This window comes from Macaca thibetana, chromosome 10 (genome assembly GCF_024542745.1).
Source record: "Macaca thibetana thibetana isolate TM-01 chromosome 10, ASM2454274v1, whole genome shotgun sequence".
In the NCBI taxonomy this organism is placed as follows: domain Eukaryota; kingdom Metazoa; phylum Chordata; class Mammalia; order Primates; family Cercopithecidae; genus Macaca; species Macaca thibetana.
This window is the reverse complement of record NC_065587.1, coordinates 68756452-68780047: the sequence shown is the minus strand read 5'-3', so window position 1 is coordinate 68780047 and position 23596 is coordinate 68756452. Positions and strand designations below refer to the sequence as shown.

Sequence of the window (23596 nt, the reverse complement as noted above, 5' to 3'; positions counted from 1 at the left end):
CATTGTTTAAACTTTATGTTTCCTCTTGGGTCAGTTTTGGTAATTCGTATCTTTTAAGAAACTTACCGGCCGGGCACGGTAGCTCACGCCTGTAATCCCAGCACTTTGGGAGGCCGAGGAGAGCGGATCACAAGATCAGGAGATATGGACCATCCAGGCTAACACGGTGAAACCCCGTCTCTACTAAAAAAAATACAAAAACATTAGCCGGGCGTGGCGGCGGGCGCCTGTAGTCCCAGCTACTCAGGAGGCTGAGGCAGGAGAATGGCGGGAACCCGGGAGGCGGAGCTTGCAGTGAGCCGAGATCGCGCCACTGTACTCCAGCCTGGGTGACAGAGCAAGACTCTGTCTCAAAAAAAAAAAAAAAAAAAAAAAAAGTTTCATATGGGTTGTCAACAATTTTGGCATAAAGTATGGAATCATTTCTTACAAAACTTTTAATGTAATGATGCCCTCTTTTTATACCTGATATTGAAAATTTGGTAATTATCTCTTTTTTCTTGATCAACTGGCTAGAGTTTTATCAATTTTATTTATTTATTTAAATAATAAACTTTGGACCTAACAGCTGTATAGATATGATATGGAAAGAGAAATGAACTTGAAGATAGACCAATAGAAATTTTCCAAGGTCATTTCTATCAAGAAGAGAGAGAAAAAGTTTATTATTATTTTTTTAATTAATGAAACTCATGTCGCCATGGGGTGGTGGCACGCATTTAGGTGGGAGAGAAGGCAGGCAAAGATAAATGACTACCGCTCCGGAGAACAGCCATGCAGACAGGATGAAATCACACCAGGCCATGTTTATCCTTAGGGTCCAAAATAGAATGATATTTAAACCAACTAGCTCCGGGCACAGTGCCCATCACAGACCCTTATATGATTTTCTATTCAAGTTATGCCAGAAGCAGAGTCAATCTGAGTCATCCAAGACTCTTTGAACTTAATTTTTATTAAAAATATTTTAATCTTTTCAATCCTTAGTTCATATTGGAGACCTGTTTTGACCACCTCTAAGGCCAGTGTGCTGAAACCAGATTCACTAATTATGAATTAACCATTTATTCCTCATTATTAACGTATGGCCTTTCTGTTTTACCTTATATAATAATGACCTCTAACAATTTTCATCAACGAAGACTGGACGTATCAGGCATACATAGGAGGCCTTGAACACACACATACACACCTGGAGAAAGTTCTCATTTTAGCATGTTATGGCATTCTGGATTGAGGCCATAGGGTCTGCTTCTTCTGTTTTAGATCTACCTATCATGGCATTATTTACTTATCAAAAAATAATAAAAACAAAAAAATAAAACTTGGGATTCATTTTAATTTTAGGAAATAACCTGAAACACGCTGTAGCATGAAGACAAAACCATTACATTGTTCATTTCAAATATTTTAATCTTTTAATGGCTCTGGACAAAAAGGAGGGCAATAGTCAAATGGTATACTTAAAGCGAATACAGGTACATTTTTAGTAATTAAGCAAATATAATTATGAACCAATATTAATTCTCACCCTAGCCATTTTATGCCTTTAGGTAGTGTTTTACGATTGTTATCCAAATAAAAAAAGGAGGTCCAAATGTACATTTCATAAAACACAAGACACATTCTTTGTACACTTTGAGTTTCAGAAATGCAGTAGAATGGGAAAGAGCAAATTGCAACTCCAATTGGGTCTTTGTTTTTTTTTTTTTAATTTTATTGTAGGTTTGGGAGGACATATGAAGATTTGGTTACATAGGAAAACTAGTGTCACAGAGGTGTGTTATCTTTTCTATTCCTCTCCCTCCTGCCACCCTCCATCCGCAAGGAGACCCCAGCATCTGTTGTTCCTTTCTTTGTGTTCATGAGTTCTCATCATTTAGCTCTCATTTCTAATTGAAAGCATGTGGCATTTGGTTTTTTGTTCCTGCATTAGTTTGCTAAGGATAATGGTCTCCAATTCCATCCATATTCCCACAAAAGACAAGACCTTGTTCTTTTCTATGGCTACACAGTATTCCATGCTGTATACTTACCACATTTTCTTTATCCAACCTGTCATTGATGGGCATTTAGGTTGATTCCATGTCTTTGCTATTGTGAATAGTATTGCAATGAACATTCTCAGGTGTGTCTCTTTTTTTTTTTTTTTTAATACTTTAAGTTCTAGGGTACATGTGCATAATGTGCAGGTTTGTTACATATGTATACTTGTGCCATGTTGCTGTGCTGCACCCATCAACTCGTCAGCACCCAACAACTCGGCATTTACATCAGGTATAACTCCCAATGCAATCCCTTCCCCGTCCCCCCTCCCCATGATAGGCCCCGGTGTGTGATGTCCCCCTTCCCGAGTCCAAGTGATCTCATTGTTCAGTTCCCACCTATGAGTGAGAACATGCGGTGTTTGGTTTTCTGTTCTTGTGATAGTTTGCTAAGAATGATGGTTTCCAGCTGCATCCATGTCCCTGCAAAGGACACAAACTCATCCTTTTTTATGGCTGCATAGTATTCCATGGTGTATATGTGCCACATTTTCTTAATCCAGTCTGTCCCTGATGGACATTTGGGTTGATTCCAAGTCTTTGCTATTGTGAATAGTACCGCAGTGAACATACGTGTGCATGTGTCTTTATAGCAGCATGATTTATAATCCTTTGGGTATATCCCCAGTAATGGGATGGCTGGGTCATATGGTACATCTAGTTCTAGATCCTTGAGGAATCGCCATACTGTTTTCCATAATGGTTGAACTAGTTTACAATCCCACCAACAGTGTAAAAGTGTTCCTATTTCTCCACATCCTCTCCAGCACCTGTTGTTTCCTGACTTTTTAATGATTGCCATTCTAACTGGTGTGAGATGGTATCTCATTGTGGTTTTGATTTGCATTTCTCTGATGGCCAGTGATGATGAGCATTTTTTCATGTGTCTGTTGGCTGTATGAATGTCTTCTTTTGAGAAATGTCTGTTCATATCCTTTGCCCACTTTTTGATGGGGTTGTTTGTTTTTTTCTTGTAAATTTGTTTGAGTTCTTTGTAGGTTCTGGATATTAGCCCTTTGTCAGATGAGTAGATTGCAAAAATTTTCTCCCATCTGTAGGTTGCCTGTTCACTCTGATGGTAGTTTCTTTTGCTGTGCAGAAGCTTTTTAGTTTAATTAGATCCCATTTGTCAATTTTGGCTTTTGCTGCCATTGCTTTTGGTGTTTTAGACATGAAGTCTTTGCCCATGCCTATGTCCTGAATGATACTACCTAGGTTTTCCTCTAGGGTTTTTATGGTATTAGGTCTAACATTTAAGTCTCTAATCCATCTTGAATTAATTTTCGTATAAGGAGTAAGGAAAGGATCCAGTTTCAGCTTTCTACTTATGGCTAGCCAATTTTCCCAGCACCATTTATTAAATAGGGAATCCTTTCCCCATTTCTTGTTTCTCTCAGGTTTTTCAAAGATCAGATGGCTGTAGATGTGTGGTATTATTTCTGAGGACTCTGTTCTGTTCCATTGGTCTATATCTCTGTTTTGGTACCAGTACCATGCTGTTTTGGTTACTGTAGCCTTGTAGTATAGTTTGAAGTCAGGTAGCGTGATGCCTCCAGCTTTGTTCTTTTGACTTAGGATTGTCTTGGAGATGCGGGCTCTTTTTTGGTTCCATATGAACTTTAAAGCAGTTTTTTCCAATTCTGTGAAGAAACTCATTGGTAGCTTGATGGGGATGGCATTGAATCTATAAATTACCTTGGGCAGTATGGCTATTTTCACGATATTGATTCTTCCTATCCATGAGCATGGTATGTTCTTCCATTTGTTTGTGTCCTCTTTTATTTCACTGAGCAGTGGTCTGTAGTTCTCCTTGAAGAGGTCCTTTACATCCCTTGTAAGTTGGATTCCTAGGTATTTTATTTTCTTTGAAGCAATTGTGAATGGAAGTTCATTCATGATTTGGCTCTCTGTTTGTCTGTTACTGGTGTATAAGAATGCTTGTGATTTTTGCACATTAATTTTGTATCCTGAGACTTTGCTGAAGTTTCTTATCAGCTTAAGGAGATTTTGGGCTGAGACAATGGGGTTTTCTAAATACACAATCATGTCATCTGCAAAGAGGGACAATTTGACTTCTTCTTTTCCTAACTGAATACCCTTGATTTCTTTCTCTTGCCTGATTGCCCTAGCCAGAACTTCCAACACTATGTTGAATAGGAGTGGTGAGAGAGGGCATCCCTGTCTTGTGCCAGTTTTCAAAGGGAATTTTTCCAGTTTTTGCCCATTCAGTATGATATTGGCTGTGGGTTTGTCATATATAGCTCTTATTATTTTGAGGTACGTTTCATCAATACCAAATTTATTGAGCGTTTTTAGCATGAAGGGCTGTTGAATTTTGCCAAAAGCCTTTTCTGCATTTATTGAGATAATCATGTGGTTCTTGTCTTTGGTTCTGTTTACATGCTGGATTATGTTTATTGATTTGCGAATGTTGAACCAGCCTTGCATCCCAGGGATGAAGCCCACTTGATCATGGTGGATAAGCTTTTTGATGTGCTGCTGAATCCGGTTTGCCACTATTTTATTGAGGACTTTTGCATCGATGTTCATCAGGGATATTGGTCTAAAATTCTCTTTTTTTGTTGTGTCTCTGCCAGGCTTTGGTATCAGGATGATGTTGGCCTCATAAAATGAGTTAGGGAGGATTCCCTCTTTTTCTATTGATTGGAATAGTTTCAGAAGGAATGGTACCAGCTCCTCCTTGTACCTCTGGTAGAATTCAGCTGTAAATCCATCTGGTCCTGGACTTTTTTTGGTTGGTAGGCTATTAATTATTGCCTCAATTTCAGAGCCTGCTATTGGTCTATTCAGGGATTCAACTTCTTCCTGGTTTAGTCTTGGAAGAGTGTAAGTGTCCAGGAAATTATCCATTTCTTCTAGATTTTCTAGTTTATTTGCGTAGAGGTGTTTATAGTATTCTCTGATGGTAGTTTGTATTTCTGTGGGGTCAGTGATGATATCCCCTTTATCATTTTTTATTGCGTCTATTTGATTCTTCTCTCTCTTTTCTTCTTTATTAGTCTTGCTAGCGGTCTGTCAATTTTGTTGATCTTTTCAAAAAACCAACTCTTGGATTCATTGATTTTTTTGGAGGGTTTTTTGTGTCTCTATCTCCTTCAGTTCCGCTCCGATCTTAGTTATTTCTTGCCTTCTGCTAGCTTTTGAATGTGTTTGCTCTTGCTTCTCTAGTTCTTTTAATTGTGATGTTAGCGTGTCAATCTTTCCTGCTTTCTCTTGTGGGCATTTAGTGCTATAAATTTCCCTCTACACACTGCTTTAAATGTGTCCCAGAGATTCTGGTATATTTTATCTTTGTTCTCATTGGTTTCAAAGAACATCTTTATTTCTGCCTTCATTTCGTTATGTACCCAGTAGTCATTCAGGAGCAGGTTGTTCAGTTTCCATGTAGTTGAGCGGTTTTGATTGAGTTTCTTAGTCCTGAGTTCTAGTTTGATTGCACTGTGGTCTGAGAGACAGTTTGTTATAATTTCTGTTCTTGTACATTTGCTGAGGAGTGCTTTACTTCCAATTATGTGGTCAATTTTGGAATAAGTGCGATGTGGTGCTGAGAAGAATGTATATTCTGTTGATTTGGGGTGGAGAGTTCTATAGATGTCTATTAGGTCTGCTTGCTGCAGAGATGAGTTCAATTCCTGGATATCCTTGTTAACTTTCTGTCTCGTTGATCTGTCTAATGTTGACAGTGGAGTGTTGAAGTCTCCCATTATTATTGTATGGGAGTCTAAGTCTCTTTGTAAGTCTCTAAGGACTTGCTTTATGAATCTGGGTGCTCCTGTATTGGGTGCATATATATTTAGGATAGTTAGCTCTTCCTGTTGAATTGATCCCTTTACCATTATGTAATGGCCTTCTTTTGTCTCTTTTGATCTTTGATGGTTTAAAGTCTGTTTTATCAGAGACTAGTATTGCAACCCCTGCTTTCTTTTGTTCTCCATTTGCTTGGTAAATCTTCCTCCATCCCTTTATTTTGAGCCTATGTATGTCTCTGCGTGTGAGATGGGTCTTCTGAATACAGCAGACTGATGGGTCTTGACTCTTTATCCAGTTTGCCAGTCTATGTCTTTTAATTGGAGCATTTAGTCCGTTTACATTTAAGGTTAATATTGTTATGTGTGAACTTGATCCTGCCATTATGATATTAACTGGTTATTTTGCTCGTTAGTTGATGCAGTTTCTTCCTAGCCTCGATGGTCTTTACATTTTGGCATGTTTTTGCAATGGCTGGTACCGGTTGTTCCTTTCCATGTTGAGTGCTTCCTTCAGGGTCTCTTGTAAGGCAGGCCTAGTGGTGACAAAATCTCTAAGCATTTGCTTATCTGTAAAGGATTTTATTTCTCCTTCACTTATGAAACTTAGTTTGGCTGGATATGAAATTCTGGGTTTAAAATTCTTTTCTTTAAGAATGTTGAATATTGGCCCCCACTCTCTTCTGGCTTGTAGAGTTTCTGCCGAGAGATCTGCTGTTAGTCTGATGGGCTTCCCTTTGTGTGTAACCCAACCTTTCTCTCTGGCTGCCCTTAAGATTTCTTCCTTCATTTCAACTTTGGTGAATCTGGCAATTATGTGTCTTGGAGTTGCCCTTCTCGAGGAGTATCTTTGTGGCGTTCTCTGTATCTCCTGGATTTGAATGTTGGCCTGCCCTGCTAGGTTGGGGAAGTTCTCCTGGATGATATCCTGAAGAGTGTTTTCCAACCTGGTTCCATTTTCTCCCTCACTTTCAGGCACCCCAATCAGACGTAGATTTGGTCTTTTTACATTTTCCCATACTTCTTGCAGGCTTTGTTCATTTCTTTTTCTTCTTTTTCCTTTTGGTTTCTCCTCTCGCTTCATTTCGTTCATTTGATCCTCAATCGCTGAAACTCTTTCTTCCAGTTGATCGAGTCGGTTACTGAAGCTTGTGCATTTGTCACGTATTTCTCATGTCATGGTTTTCATCTCTTTCATTTCATTTATGACCTTCTCTGCATTAATTACTCTAGCCATAAATTCTTTCACTTTTTTTTCAAGATTTTTAGTTTCTTTGCGCTGGATACGTAATTCCTCCTTTAGCTCTGAGAAGTTTGATGGACTGAAGCCTTCTTCTCTCATCTCGTCAAAGTCATTCTCCGTCAAGCTTTGATCCGTTGCTGGCAATGAGCTGCGCTCCTTTGCCGGGGGAGATGCACTCTTATTTTTTGAATTTCCAGCTTTTCTGCCCTGCTTTTTCCCCATCTTTGTGGTTTTATCTGCCTCTGGTCTTTGAGGATGGTGACGTACTGATGGGGTTTTGGTGTAGGTGTCCTTCCTATTTGATAGTTTTCCTTCTAACAGTTAGGACCCTCAGCTGTAGGTCTGTTGGAGATTGCTTGAGGTCCACTCCAGACCCTGTTTGCCTGGGTGTCAGCAGCAGAAGCTGCAGAAGATAGAATATTGCTGAACAGCGAGTGTACCTGTCTGATTCTTGCTTTGGAGGCTTCCTCTCAGGGGTGTACTCCACCCTGTGAGGTGTGGGGTGTCGGACTGCCCCTAGTGGGGGATGTCTCCCAGTTAGGCTACTCAGGGGTCAGGGACCCACTTGAGCAGGCAGTCTGTCCCTTCTCAGATCTCAACCTCCGTGTTGGGAGATCCACTGCTCTCTTCAAAGCTGTCAGACAGAGTCGTTTGCGTCTGCAGAGGTTTCTGCTGCTTTTGTTGTTATCTGTGCCCTGTCCCCAGAGGTGGAGTCTACAGAGACAGGCAGGTTTCCTTGAGCTGCTGTGAGCTCCACCCAGTTTGAGCTTCCCAGCAGCTTTGTTTACCTACTTAAGCCTCAGCAATGGCGGGCGCCCCTCCCCCAGCCTCGCTGCTGCCTTACGGTTAGATCGCAGACTGCTGTGCTAGCAATGAGGGAGGCTCCGTGGGTGTGGAACCCTCCCGGCCAGGTGTGGGATATAATCCCTGGTGTGCCTGTTTGCTTAAAGCACAGTATTGGGGTGGGAGTTACCCAATTTTCCAGGTGTTGTGTGTCTCAGTTCCCCTGGCTAGGAAAAGGGATTCCCTTTCCCCTTGCGCTTCCCAGGTGAGGCGATGCCTCGCCCTGCTTCAGCTCTCGCTGGTCGGGCTGCAGCAGCTGACCAGCACCGGCACTCCCTAGTGAGATGAACCCAGTATCTCAGTTGAAAATGCAGAAATCACTGGTCTTCTGTGTCGCTTGCGCTGGGAGTTGGAGACTGGAGCTGTTCCTATTCGGCCATCTTGCTCCGCCCCCCAGGTATGTCTCTTTATAATACAATGATTTATAGTCCTCTGTGTGTATACTCACTAATAGGTTCTTTAATATTAACCTAATAAAACTAGTTTGTGAGACAATTTATGGATTAAAAGCAGAGTCTCTTAAAGGGAATATCATATTTCTGAATTTATATCAACCTTCTGAAAAAAGTGCTTACATGTTTTGCTGCTATAATATTGTTTGCCTATTTTTCCTCTAGGTCATTTGTCATTTTCTTACTGATTTGTAGTTATTCTTCATATATATTATGGGTAGCAATCTTTTTATGGTACAATGCACATAGAATTTTTGTTCTACTCTGATTGTCTTTTAATCTTGTACTGACTTGTACCTTTTCCTGCATGCATTTTGTTATGAAGAGGTTATGCATTTTAGTCAAGTCTGTTACTCATCATTTTAAATAATTCTCTTCTGTCCTTGGTATTAGCTTCTTTTCCTTTAAGTTCATTCATTCCTGTTGTTCATCTACATTTTTTAAACGTTGTTTATTTTCCTGAAATTGACTGTTGATATATTTAGGCACAGAAGTAGATCAGTAGGGACAGCTGACATAGGTTCCTCTGAATTGGTGTATATCTATTTTGTCAACAGGTCTCTTTCTTGAGGTTGAGGGATGAGTGCAGACTTTTGTGTGTGCATGACTGTGCATGTATCAGGGAGTGTCAACTGGAAGACTATTTTAAACTGAGTGGATGAAAAGCAAGCAAGCTCACTTTGCTGTATCTTATCTCCTACCCAGTTGTGAAAAGAAATTAGTTTGGGGAAGCATATTTAGAAGTGAACATCAAAGTGTTAACAGAGAATTGAAATAATGAGTGGCTTCTGTTTTATTCTTTTTGCTTATCTTTGTGTCTGAGTTTTATAGCATAAAATGCTAGTTAACCTTCCTCTCACCTCTAAACAAAGAATGGCAAAGGAATCTTGCTTTGACTCACCCACCAAGTCTTTGTACAAGGGAATTTGCAATCCTATTTCTTGCCTGGATTCAGCCCGTCCAGCAGTTTGGAAAGATAGCATCTTAAGTAGAATTCAGAGAACATTTCTCAGAAATGAAACATACTTAAAGTCTATTTATAAGTAAGATATTAAAAGCAATTTGTACTATTGATCACAGCTGGAGGTACAGTAATAAATGTTGATAGGTGATTTTATTTTTAACTGACCACGTCTAACAAGCAACATTTCATTATCTGTTCCAGCCTACTCAAGAGGAACTCTATTGCTTAGCCATGAAGGACTTTGAAAACGAGGAGACTGTGTGCTTCTCGTGCCCAATCCAAGATTGCATAAAGGCTGCCTGACATTAAAGAATTGATGCCTCCAGCTTTGTTCTTTTGACTTAGGATTGTCTTGGCAATGCGGGCTCTTTTTTGGTTCCATATGAACTTTAAAGTAGTTCTTTCCAATTCTGTGAAGAAAGTCATTGGTAGCTTAATGGGGATGGCATTGAATCTATAAATTACCTTGGGCAGTATGGCCATTTTCAAAATATTGATTCTTCCTATCCATGAGCATGGAATGTTCTTCCATTTGTTTGTGTCCTCTTTTATTTCATTGAACAGTGGTTTGTAGTTCTCCTTGAAGAGGTCCTTCACATCTCTTGTAAGTTGGATTCCGAGGTATTTTATTCTCTTTGAAGCAATTGGGAATGAGAGTTCACTCATGATTTGGCTCTCTGTCTGTTAGTGGTGTATAGGAATGCTTGCGATTTTTGCACGTTGATTTTATATCCTGAGACTTTGCTGAAGTTGCTTATCAGCTTAAGGAGGCTTAGGCTGAGATGATGGGGCTTTCTAAATATACAATTATGTCATCTGCAAACAGGGACAATTTGACTTCCTCAAACCAACCCCAATGTCCATCAATGACAGACTGGATTAAGAAAATGTGGCACGTATACACTATGAAATACTATGCAGCCATAAAAAAGGATGAGTTCATGTCCTTTGTAGGGACATGGATGAAGCTGGAAGCCATCATTCTGAGCAAACTATCAAAAGGACAGAAAACCAAACACTGCATGTTCTCACTCATAGGTGGGAACTGAACAATGAGAACACTTGGACACAGGGTGGGGAACATCACACACTGGGACCTGTCATGAGGTCAGGGGAGGGGAGAGGGAAAACATTAGGAGAAATACCTGATGTAAATGACAAGTTAATGGGTGCAGCACACCAACATGGCACATGTATACATATGTAACAAACCTGCACGTTGTGCACATATACCCGAGAACTTAAAGTATTTAAAAAAAAAAGAATTGACACAGAGGAACAAAAAGACTTAGGAATATACTGAAATGGGCAATCAGTATTTCTTCCAGGATGTAATAATGTCATCTTCAGAAATGAGAAATATGAATTCTCTCAATTCAGGCTGCCCTCTAAGTGATGAATAGTGTATAAAAGGGTAAGTCGTGGAAGGATGTCCAGCCAAGTACATGGCCAATACATTTTCTGAATAAAGCAACATCTTTTATTTGAATACTTTGTCTTCAGTCTCCATAGGATTGAGCCATGGAAGGCAGCTGGAGAGGCAGCTGAGCACAGTGGCTAAGGCCGTTAATTTTAGGTTCATGCAGACCAGTGTTGATTCCAGTTAATTTCTTATTGGTTGTGTGACATTGGGCACATTATTAGCTCCCTAAATTGTAGTTTCCCAATTTTAAAAATTGAGGTATATTAACTTCTGCTTCATAGAGCTCTTGTGATGATTAAAGTAAGTAATGCATTTGAAATGCATTTGTCATCTACTTGGCACATGGTAAGAGGTCATGGAGCTGGGATTTTGGTAGGCCACTGATCAATTCTCATGCCTCATCTTGATGTATCCGCAGCATTTGATGCTTTATCCTCCTTGATGAATTTAATTAAATTAAGCTCCCAGAGCATCATGCTCTCTTGGTTTTCCTCCTACCTCACTGGAATGAACCTTCTCAGTGTCCTTTGCTGCTTCTTATTCATCAACATCGGGGAGTTCTAGGTCTCAGGCATCTAGGTCTCTTTTCTGCAGTCACAGCCTTGACAATCCCTTTCAGTCTCATGGCTTAAAAACTCTCCTATTTACAAGACAATTCCACTTAGATGTCTATAGCACTTCAAAGCGAACGTATCCAAAACAAAGGTTTTTATCCTCCTTCAAGCAAAAAAGCCAGTCTGAACTTTCTCCTGTTATATCCATCTCTGTCAGTGGCAACTTCATTCTTTCAGTTACTCAGACTAAAACTGTGATGTTATCTTGACTTCTTCCTTTCTCTTCAATCTATGAGTGACTGTATTTTCAATAGATACATAGAGTCCGACCATTTCCCACCCTCTTCTCTGCTGCCCTCCATCTAAGCCCTATTAGCTGTCACTTAGATTTTGTGATGCCCATGCAACAGGTTTCCTACTTTTATACTTTCCCTCCCTCTCAGTCTGTTTGGACCACAGAAGCCAGAGGCATGTATTTGAAAATATATCAGATCATGTCAGCACTGTCCAATAACCTCCATCTTTACTATAACCCCTAAATGTGCACCCCCTCCCCCATTACTTTTTTGACACAATCTCCTTTTTCTCTTTCCTCATTGCTTCACTCTATCCATGTGGCCTTCCTGCTACTTCTTGAACACACTGGGCATGGTCTCACCTCAGGGCCTTTGTACTTGCTCTTCTCATTGCCTGACACTCTCTTACCCCAGATAACTTTTACACCCTTCCTGAAATGTCACTGCTTCAAAGAGTCTTTTCACAAATACCTCATTTAAAACTGTGGTCTTTTTTGCTCAGCACTTCTCTCTCTCTTTTTTTTTTTTTTTTTTTTTTTGAGATGGAGTCTCCCGCTTTTGCCTAGGCTGGAGTGCAATGACATGATCTTGGCTCACTGCAACCTCCACCTCCCGGGTTCAAGCGATTCTTCTGCCTCAACCTCCTGTGTAGCCAGGATTACAGGGACCCGCCATCATGCCTGGATAATTTTTGTATTTTGTTTCACCATGTTGGCCAGGCTGGTCTTGAACTCCTGACCTCAGTTGATCTGCCCGCCTCAGCCTCCCAAAGTGCTGGGATTACATGTGTGAGCCACCGTGCCCAGCCTTCTCATCTTCTTTCTATATCTTCTTTTGCTCCAGAGCCCTATCACCATGTGACATACTATGTATTTATTCATATGACTTTTTTATCTGCTTCCCACTTTTGAATGTGTGCTCCATGAATGCATGTCTACTTTTCAGGACCTGAAAGAGTTCCTGGAACATATTAAACTCCCAAAAATTATTTATGGGAAAAGGAGGCAGAGCAAGATGCCTGAATGGAAGGCTCCACTGATTGTCCTCCCTCCCATATGCAAAGGCATCAATTTAACAACTGTCTATGCAAAAAACACCTTCATAAGAATAAGCATGCATAGTACTTGATTTTAAGTTCTTACCACTGAACAAGGCACTGAAGAAATAGAAATCACAGTCCTCAATTGCAGGTGCCACCCTGTACTCCCCACTCCCACTCCCCTGTCAGTAGCAGCATGCAAAGAGAATCTCTGAGTGTTGGAGGAGGGAGGGAGAACTCGGCAACTGTGAGGCAGTGAACTCGGTGCTGCCCAGTTCGAGCAGAAAGGAAAATTGGACCAAACGCAGCTGAGGCCCACCCACAGAGGAAGCATTTAAACCAGCCCTACGGAGAGGGGAATTGCTGATCCCAGTGGTCGGAACTTGAATACCTGCAAACTTTTCCACTGTGGGCTGAAGGGCTTTGGGTCTCTAAGTAAACTTGAAGGCAGTCTAAACCAAGAGGACTGCGACTCTTAGGCGAGTCCTAGTGCTGAACTGGGCCTAGAGACAGTGGACTGGGGGGCACATGACCTTCTAAAACAGTAGCTGGGGCAGCTAAGGGAGTTCTAACATCCTCCTCCCCTAACCCCATGCTGCGCAACTCACAGCTCCAAAAGAGACCATTTCCTCCCATTTGAGGAGAGGAGAGAGAAGAGCAGGAAGAACATTGTCTTGCATCTTGGATACCAGCTCAGTCACAGCAGGATCGGGTGCCAGATAATTGTGAGACCCCCTCCCAGGCCCTAGCTCCTGAAAAACATCTCTGGACACACCGTGGACCAGAAGGGAACCCACTTCCTTGAAGGACCCAGTCCTGGCAGCATTAATCACCTGCTAACTAAAGAGCCCTATGCCCTGAATAACCAGCAGTGATAACCAGGTTCCACATTGATGGCCTTGGGCGAACCCATGAGACTTTCCGGCTTCTGGTGACACTGAAGGGCAGAACTCCTTCTGCTAGAGAAAAGCAGAGAAAAAATAAAGGGAACTCTGTCTTACACCTTTTAGGTACCAGCTTGGCCACAAGGGGGTGGGCTCTTGGGGTCCTCGATTCTAGGACTTGACTCTTGAACATTTCTGGACCTGTCATGGGCCAGAGGGGAGCCTACTGCCCTAAACGGTTAGTCCCAGGTCAGGCAGCATTCACCACAAGCTGACTTAAGAACCCCTGGGGCTTAAGGGACATCAGCAGTAGTCCGGCAGTATTCTTTGTGGCTTGTGGTTTTGGTGGCCACGAAGTAAGGCTCCTCTGCTTTTGGAAAGGAGAGGGAAGAGTGGGGAGGACTGAGTCTTGTGGTTTGAGTACAAGCTCAGCTGCAGTACAATAGAACACCAGGTAGATTTCTAAGGTTTGTGACTCTAGTCTCGGACTCCCCACGGGAACCTCTGTACCCTCCTGGGGCCTGGGATACCTTTCTGCCCTGAAAGGAAGGACACAGTCCTGGCTGGCTGTGCCACTTGCTGATTGCAGAGCCCCAGGGCCTTGAGAAGTGGCCAGGCAGTGGTTGCAGCAGGCTTGGGAGAGACAGACAGTAGCCAGGGAGTGGTTGCAGCAGGCCTTGGGTGAGACCTAGTGCTGTGCTGGCTTCAGGTCTGACCCAGTGCAGTCACAGTGCTGGTGGCCACAGTAATGCTTGTGTCACTCCATCCTCAGCTTTAGGTAGCTCAGAAAAGAGAGAGAGAGAGAGAGAGAGAGAGAGAGAGAGAGAGAGAGAGACCCCATTTGTTGGGGAGAAAGTAAGGGAAGAGAACAAGAACCTCTGCCTGGTAATCCGGAGAATTTTCTTAGATCTTATCTAAGACCATCAAGGTGGTATCTCTAAGAGTCGGCAAGAACCACAGTGTTACTGGGTTTGGGGTGCCCCCCAAAGCACATATAGCTTAGATCACAACACTCAAGACCTTTTGAATATTTGGAAAGACTTCCCAAGAAGGACACGTACAAACAAGCTCAGACAGTGGAGGCTGCAATAAACACCCTACTCTTCAATGCCCAGACACTGAAGAACATCTACTAGCATCAACACCATCCAGGAAAATATGACCTCACCAAATGGACTAAATAAGGCAGGAGGGGTCATTCCCAGAGAGACAGAGATATGTGACTTTTCTGACAGATAATTCACAATAGCTGTGTTGAGGAAACTCAAAGAAATTCACCTTGAGGTGGTGGGCACCTGTAATCCCAGGTACGTGGGAGGCTGAGGCAGGAGAATTGCTTGAACCCAGGAGGTGGAGGTTGCAGTTAGCCAAGACCGTGCCACTGCACTCCAGGCTGGGCAGCAAGAGCAAAACTCCATCTCAAAAAAAAAGAAAAAAGAAAAAAGAAAAAAGGCAAAGGACATGAACAGACACTTTTCTCTTTTTTTCACTTTTATTTTAAGATCAAAGGTATGTGTGCAGGGGGTACAGATTTGTTACACAGGTAAATGTGTGACATGGGAGTTAGTTGTACAGATTATTTCATCACCCAGATTTATTATTATTATTTTTTGAGACAGAGTCTTGCTGTGTCACCCAGGCTGGAGTGCAGTGGCGCCATCTTGGCTCATGGCAACCTCCGCCTCCCTGGTTTAAGCGATTCTTGTGCCTCAGCCTCCCAAGTAGCTGGGATTACAGGCACATGCCACCATGCTTAGCTAATTTTTGTATTTTTAGTAGAGATGAGGTTTTGCCACATTGGCCAGGCTGGTCTCGAACTCCTGACCTCAAGTGATCTGCTTGCTTCAGCCTCCCAAAGTTCTGGGATTACAGGCACGAGCCACTGTGCCCACCCCTATCACCCAGGTAATAAGCCTAGTGTCTATTAGTTATTTTTTCTGCTTCTCTCCCTCCTCCCACCCTCAACCCTCCAAGAGGCCCCAGTGTGGTTGTTCCCCTCTGTGTTTCTGTGTGTTCTCATAATTTAGCTCCCACTTGTAAGTGAAAACATGTGGTATTTGGTTGTCTGTTCCTGTGCTAGTTTGCTAAGGATAATGGCTTCCAGCTCCATTCATGTCCCTGCAAAGGACATGACCTCATTCTTTTTTGAGCCTGCATAGTATTCCATGGCATATATGTACCACATTTTCTTTATCCAGTCTATTATTGATGGGCATTTGGATTGATTCCATGTCTTTGCTATTGTGAATAATGCTGCAATGAACACATGCATGTATGTGTCTTTATAATAGAATGATTTATATTCCTTTCGCTGTAGACCCAGTAATGGGATTGCTGGGTCGAATGGTAGTTCTGTCTTTAGGTCTTTAGGAATTGCCACACTATCTTCCCCAATAGTTGAACTAATTTACACTCCCACCAACAGTGTATAAGCATTCCTTTTTTCTTCACAACCTTGCCAGCATCTGTTATTTTTATTTATTTATTTTTTTGAGACGGGAGTTTCATTCACTCTTGTTGCCCAGGCTGGAGTGCAATGGTGCAGCCTTGGCTTACTGCAACCTCTGCCTCCTGGGTTCAAGAGATTCTCCTGCCTCAGCCTCCCAAGTAGCTGGGATTATTGGTGCCCGCCACCATGCCCGATTAATTTTTGTATTTTTAGTAGAGATGGAATCTCACCACGTTGACCAGGCGGGTCTCAAACTCCTGACCTCAGGTGATCTGCCTGCCTAGGCCTCCCAAAGTGCTGGGATTACAGGTGTGAGCCACTGCACCTGGCCAGCATCTGTTATTTTTGACTTTTTGGTAATAACCATTCTAACTGGTGTGAGATGGTATCTTATTGTGGTTTTAATTCACATTTCTCTAATGGTCAGCGAAGTTGAGCTTTTTCCCATATGATTGTTGGCCGCATGTATGTCTTTTTTTGAGAAATGTCTGTTCATATTTTCTTTGCCCACTTTTTAATGGGGTTGTTTGTTTTTATTGTAAATTTGTTTAAGTTCCTTATAGATGTTGGATATTAGTTAGACCTTTGTTGGATGCATAGTTTGCAAAAATGTTCTCCCATTCTGTAGGTTATCTGTTTACTCTGTTGACAATTTCTTATGCTGTGCAGAAGCTCTTGAGCTTAATTAGACCCCATTTGTCCATTTTTGCTTTTGTTGCAATTGCTTTTGGCATCTTTGTCATAAAATCTTTGCCCTATAATCTTCGCCCATGCCTGCGTCCTGAATGTTATTACCTAGGTTGTCTTCCAGGCTTTTTATAATTTTGGGTTTTACATTTAAGTCTTTTATCCATCCTGAGTTAATTTTTGTATTATATGGTGTAGGGAAAGGGTCCAGTTTCAATTTTCTGCACACGGCTAGCCAGCTTCTTAATCTGATAAACAACTTAAGCAAAGTCTCACGATACAAAATCAATGTACAAAAATCACTAGCATTCTTATACACCTACAACCTTCAAGACAAGAGCCAAATCATGAAGGAACTCCGAATCACAATCGCCACACAAAGAATAAAATACATAGGAATACAGCTTACAAGGGAAGTGAAAGATTTCTACAAGGGGAACTACAAAGTGCTACTCAAAGAAATCAGAGATGACACAAACAAATGAAAAAACATTCCATGCTCATTGGTAGGAAGAATCAATATCACTAAAATGGCCATACTGCCCAAAGCAATTTACAGATTCAATGTTATTCCCATTAAACTACCACTGACATTCTTTGTAGAACTAGAAAAATCCATTTTTAAATTTATATGGAACCAAAAACGAGGCTGAATAACCAAGGCAATTCTAAGCAAAAAGAACAAAGTTGGAGACATGATGCTACCCAACTTCAAACTATACTACAGGGCCACAGTACCAAAACAGCATGACACTGGTACAAGAACAGACACATAGAGCAGTGGAACAAAATAGAGAACCCAGGAATAAGACCATACACCTACAACTAGGTGATTTTTGACAAGCCTGACAAAAACAAGCAATGGGGAACACTTTTCAAAACAAGACATATACTCAGCTAAGAAGCATATGAAAAAAAAGATCAACATCACTTATCATTAGAGAAATGCAAGGCAAAACCACAATGAGATACCATCTCACACCAGTCAGAATAGCTATTATTAAAGAGTCAAAAAAACAAAAAACAAAAAACAGATGCTGGCAAGGTTGTGGAGAAAAGGGAATGCATATAGACTGCGAGTGGGAGTGTAAATTAGTTCAGTCATCGTGGAAAGCAGTTTGGCAATTTCTCAAAGGACTTAAAACAGAATTACCATTCGACCCAGCAATTCCAGTATTGGGTATATAGCCAAAGGAATATAAATCGTTCTACCAAAGACACATGCATATGTATGTTCATTGCAGCACTATTCACAATGGCAAAGACATGGAATCAACCTAAATGCCCATCAATGGTACACTGGATAAATAAAATGTGGTACGTATACGCCATGGAATACTATACAGTCATAAAAAATGAGATCATGTCCTTTGCAGGGACATGGATGGAGCTGGAGGCCTATATCCCAAGTGAATTAATACAGGAACAGAAAACCAAATACCACATGTTCTCACTTATAAGTGGGAGCGAAACACTGAGTTCACATGGACACAAACAAGGAAACAAACACCAGGGCCTACTCGAGGTAGGAGGAGGGTGGGGATTGAAAAACTACCTATCAGGTACTATGCTTATTACCTGGGTGATGAAATAACCTGTACACCAAATCCCTGTGACATATAATTTACCTATGTAACTAACCTGCACATGTTCTCCTGAATCTAAAATAAAAGCTAAAAATTTCACACACACACACACACACACACACACACACACACACACACGGGATTAGTTTTACAAATACAAATGGAAAGAGCTGTGGGGGTTCAAAATAGTAATTAATCAAGTCTATCAGAGGAGTTAGGAAAACATCACAGAGGAGGTTTTATTTTATCTGAGCCTTAAAAGACAAGGAGGATTTTCTGGAAGGTTTTGAGATTTGGAAACAAACAATGTAGAATTTGAGGAAAATCATCAGCAGGACTTGGTGGGGACAAATACACCTTTGTAGGCTGGGTGAAATATGCTACTGGAGTTCTACCAGAGTGTATCTATCAGATGTAGGAAGAAATGATGTAGAAGATGGACATCTACTTGGAGAGGAAATTCCCTCTTCTTTCATGGTCTTGAACGTGGAGGCAGTGGGAGTGGGGTTGAGAAGCTTCCAGAGCACCATACTTGGCTGAAGTAAAGGTTTAGAACAATAAAATATCTCATCTTTCTTGATTCTAGTTAGAAAAAGCTAAAAGAAATCCCATACACTAACCCAGAGTCCAACTTCTTAGTTCTTATTGTGCACTAAGGTGGCAAATGATGTCCTGCATAGCTGGACTTATATTCACCTAATCCTTGGGTTATCTCTATTTAATTTATTTAGAAATGGAACCAACTCCCTTACAGCAATGAGTAAAATTGAATTACAGAACAAAGGAGCAGTTGGCTGTTCTCCAAAATTGTAGCTTTGATGTTGGTCCTTAAACCCATAGGTGATTCAATTAGCACTTTTCTTCTTCTATTTATTAGCAGGAACTTAATACCTAAATATAATACTTAAAACTTAAAGTATAATAGTAATATTAAAGTATAATAATAAAAATTAAAGTATAATAATTATATTAAAGTATTATATAATTAAATAAATATAATTAAAATTATATTAAAGTATAATAAATAAAATTAAAATATAATAATAGTATTAAAGTATAGTAACAAAGTATAATAAAGAAAAACCAACCAACCAACAAAAAAATCAAAAAATCACCACCCATTTGTTTTTTTTTTAACATGCTTAATTTTATTTCTGAGTGAACTCTTACCCTCTTAACTATTTTGGTCATTACTTTTACAGGATGTGTTAATTTTTTTGTTTTTTTTTTTAGATTCTCAAATTTAAAAACAAGACTTTAGGGGGCAGGGAAAATATGGAATTTGCTTTCAGTAGCTTCATTTTTAAAAACTCTTCGCTTCTATATTCTATTTTCACTTTTATTTGATCCACATATTTTCTAATTTCCTTTAGAGAATACAAATACTTTCTAATTTCTCTTTTGATTTTTTTTTTGACCCATGGGTTTTTAAATTTTCAAATATTTGGGAAGGTTCCAGATATCTTTCTTTTGTTGATTTTTATTTTAATGCCATTATAGTCAGAAAAAATATTTTGTAAGTCCTCAATTATTTTAAATTTACTTAGACTTGCTTTATAGCGCAGAATACGTTCTATGGCAATAAACATTCCTTATACACTCGAATGCTGTTGGATGGAGTGTTCTGCAAATATTAGTTAGGTCAATTTGGTTGATGACGTTACTTGCATCTTATATATCCTTATGGATTTTCTGTCAATATGCTCTGTCAGTTACTTTTCAAAAGGGGTGTTAAAATATCTGACTATAATTGTGAAATTGCATATTATATTATATTATATATTATGTTACATGAGAAAATGTCCTTTACCCATGTCGTGAATTACCAAGTTAATATTATCATCTACGTTAAAAAAAAAAAAAAAAAAAGAAATTCCAACATTCTTCCAGATACTGTCACAAAAAGATATTTGGATTAGATGGGCCTTCATTACTATAATTAGGTGGCTAGAAATTGCAAAAAGTGGTAAACAGCATTTTTAAAGGAAATGCCATAATTAACTTTATTATTGTGTTGGAGTCTTTTATCTAGCAGTAATTTGTTCAGTACTTTTCAGCCATTCAGTTAATATGTATTGAGCATATAGCATGAGTTTTGTGCTATGAGTTAAGAACTCCAAGTTGAATAAGACCAGAGTCCTGCCCTTTAGGGGTCTGCAGACTATTGCAGATAAACAAATAATTGGAACGTGACATGGTGTGACCATCAACAAAAATATGTACAAATACAGTGATGGTGCGAAGAAGAGAGTTTGCAGCTCTGTTTATTGGGCCAGGGAAACTTTCACATTTGTAGAGATGATTGAATTTGGTTTTCAAGGACAACTGGGAGTTCACTAGGACCAATTATATGGAGGGATGGGGAGTGCAATATAATTTGTAAGGAAGGATTTAAATATGAAAAGAAACAGATTAAGGAAGTAAAAGTTCAGGAAGGTGTACCCACTAGTTTGGGAGAAACATAGATGGTTCCATAAAATCTCCCAGGAGAGGAGAGCAGAGACCAGTTTATAATAAATTGAATGCTGTGCTAAGGAGATTTGATCTTTTGAAGAATTTCAGTTGTTGAATTTTGCTCTACTAGATGGACAAGTCTTTATGGGAAACTTTCAAATAGTATCAATTTATCTGGCCAAACCTAAAAGCAATCTTACTCCTAGAATGACTATCTAGAAGTCTTATACATAAAAAAATTATTATTGAATGTGCTTCTGTGTCAACTAATGACTTAGTTTATCTTCCAAACTGGGTTACTTTTGTGAGAGGCAGCACTAGATGGATGGAACATTGGAACAGTAGGAATAAGACAGGATTATCCCACACAAACCAGGGCACATGACCAACCAACCTTGACCCAAATGGGTTGAAAGCTCAGATGGAAAGTCATAGTTCCTGCTCTCTAGGGGTGCACATCCTGAGGAAGGGGGAGGAAGGAAGATATGGTGGAACATTCTGTGACTGTGAGCTCCATATTTGGGGATGTAGGTGTGTGTGTTGGGGGGAGTGGACTTGGATTTCCTGTCTGTCTGTGTGGGTTAAAATGAGAGCTCAGAGCGCTGATAGCTCTCAAAACTCTGGATCATCCTGAAAGACCTGTGGGACACAGACCACTGGACAAAGTTCTGCTGCCTCCTTCTCTTGGGAAGTCTGTAAACATGAAGCTGTTTCTGGTTCTCATTATTCTGCTGTTTGAGGTACTCACAGGTAACTTGTCCAAATGTACCATAACATCCGAAGAGATATTACTATTTGTAAGAGTGGGAACAGGACTTTCAAGATTATTTATATTTGGCCAAAATCATAAAAAAGGACCCATTCTCCTGGTTGCCTGACTTGAGTCTATGCCTTAGAAGAGAGGACCCAGGGAGATAAGAAGAGGAGGTCAGGGCTATACTGGACTCTTCAAAGGCATCCATGAACTCATCATCTAGAATTATCTTTATAACGCTGGACATAGTTTTCACCTGAGAGCCTGGCCATCCCCTTTTCCATTCAAATTCATTTTCAGCATGTACTACAACAGTGATTAGAATAGCACACATTTTGGAGTCATGTCAATGTGAGGTTAAAATATGTCTTCATCATTGATTGGTTGTATGAATCGAGCACATTATTTCCTTTTAATCTCAATTTTTTCATCTGTCAAGGAGTAGAATGACTATATTTCATGATTCTATTTGATGTATAGATTATATGAGCTTACAAGCACGAAGCACAAAGTTCATGGTAGAAATCCTGTCAGTGAGAGTTTCCTTCTCTCTTGCTAGGAAGAAGGCATATTGTATTTTTGTGGCCCCAAAATACGTTCCTCTAACCCTCAGAGGTGTTCCCTGATTCTGAAGTTTAGGATAGGGAGAGTATGTCTCTGTTCTCCAGCATTATGCTTTGGGCTTTTTCAAATTTTGGGTAGAGCGACAAATAAGGATTAGAAAAAAGAGACTTAGAATCTCAATGCATTACTCTAAGTAGGTGACAATGTAGCTCTCTAGAGCCAAATTCATGGACTTGAATTTGATCCCTGGGCAACCTATTTATCTGAGATCAAGGGGCATGTGACGAGTGACAGACAGGAGGAGCCAGGTTAAGGGAAGGAGTTCTCAATAGAACCTGTTGCTGAGACCCATGAGATCTTGTCAAAGGGAGATTTCTGCTGCCCATATCTGTGAGTGTGAAACCGAATGAAGTTAAAAAGTCTTGTTTGTGATGTTCTTTCAAAAGTTGCTTTGGCTCTGAGTTGTGCCAATGGTGACATGTCTTGTGCGCATGGTGACACGTTAGTGGTCTCTGGGGACATGGGACTGAGGTGGAGCTGACAGCATGCTGACTTTGGAGCTTGATGGAGAGAGTCAGCTTTGCCAGGGTCCTAGGGGTGGGACTTGGCTCTGGTTGATAGCCAGGAATTGAGTTCTCTCTTCTCTTTTGTCATATCAGTTCTAATGTTCTCAGAGGCAAGTGGACATCGGCTGAGAGCCCAGGGTTTTGAACGTCCTTAATTTGGGATGCTTTTCAAGGAGGGGCCCCTGAGTTTCCTTTTATCAGCATAATGTTCACTAGGACACCATGACTTGTGGGGAAACATATACCTACCTCTTCTGCTCTTTCTCACGCACTAACCTTGGTTCAATGTTGTTTCCTATGCACAGATGGGGCAAGACTCAAAAAATGCTTCAATAATGTAACAGGCTATTGCAGGAAGAAATGCAAGGTAGGAGAAATACATGAAATAGGATGTCTAAGTGGGAAATTATGTTGTGTTAATGATGAAGAAAACAAAAAACATGTGCCATTTAAGAAGCCACATCAACAACCTGTTGAGAAGCTGAGCGTGCAGCAGGATTACGTCATCTTACCCACCATCACCATTTTCACAGTCTAATCCTAAATCAAGCCCTTGTCTCACTGGTCTCCACTCTTCCTAAATAAAAAGTGCTGCCTAGTCCAGCAGTCTGCAGTGAAAGATTTATCTACTTCCTTCTGTGAATTTGATTCCCCACATAATAAAGTCCTGTGCTTTCCTCTGGGTTCATTTATTGATGTAGTCACTCATTTCTTGAACACTTCGAACATAAATGAATGGTTGCCATGTTCCTGGTTTTATACCAGTAAGATGCGGGATATAGAAATTAAGTAAACATATTGGTTGAGGTGGAAGTTAGCTTTTCCATTTTTAAGAAAATAATTTCAACTTTTATTTTAGCCTCAGGGGTACATGTGCAGATTTGTTACACTGGCATACTGTATGTTGTTGAGGTTTGGAGTACAACAGATCCCATCACTCAGGTACAGAGCATAGTACCCAACAGTTAGTTTTTCAACCCTTTCCCCTCTCCTCTTTCCCTCCTCTAATAGTCCCCAGTTTCGATT

The 23596-nt window shown here is 40.5% G+C and overlaps 2 protein-coding genes across 6 annotated transcripts in view; both read left to right on the top strand.

Annotated features, from left to right (window-relative positions):
• REM1 (RRAD and GEM like GTPase 1) overlaps positions 1-23596 on the top strand; it is a 753594-nt gene that overhangs the window by 385235 nt on the left and 344763 nt on the right. The window lies entirely within an intron of this gene.
• DEFB128 (defensin beta 128) lies at positions 21300-23141 on the top strand. Its single transcript, XM_050807381.1, has 2 exons — positions 21300-21436; positions 22876-23141. The coding sequence occupies exons 1-2, from the start codon at positions 21388-21390 to the stop codon at positions 23106-23108; spliced, it is 282 nt and encodes a 93-aa protein (XP_050663338.1). The 5' UTR covers positions 21300-21387; the 3' UTR covers positions 23109-23141.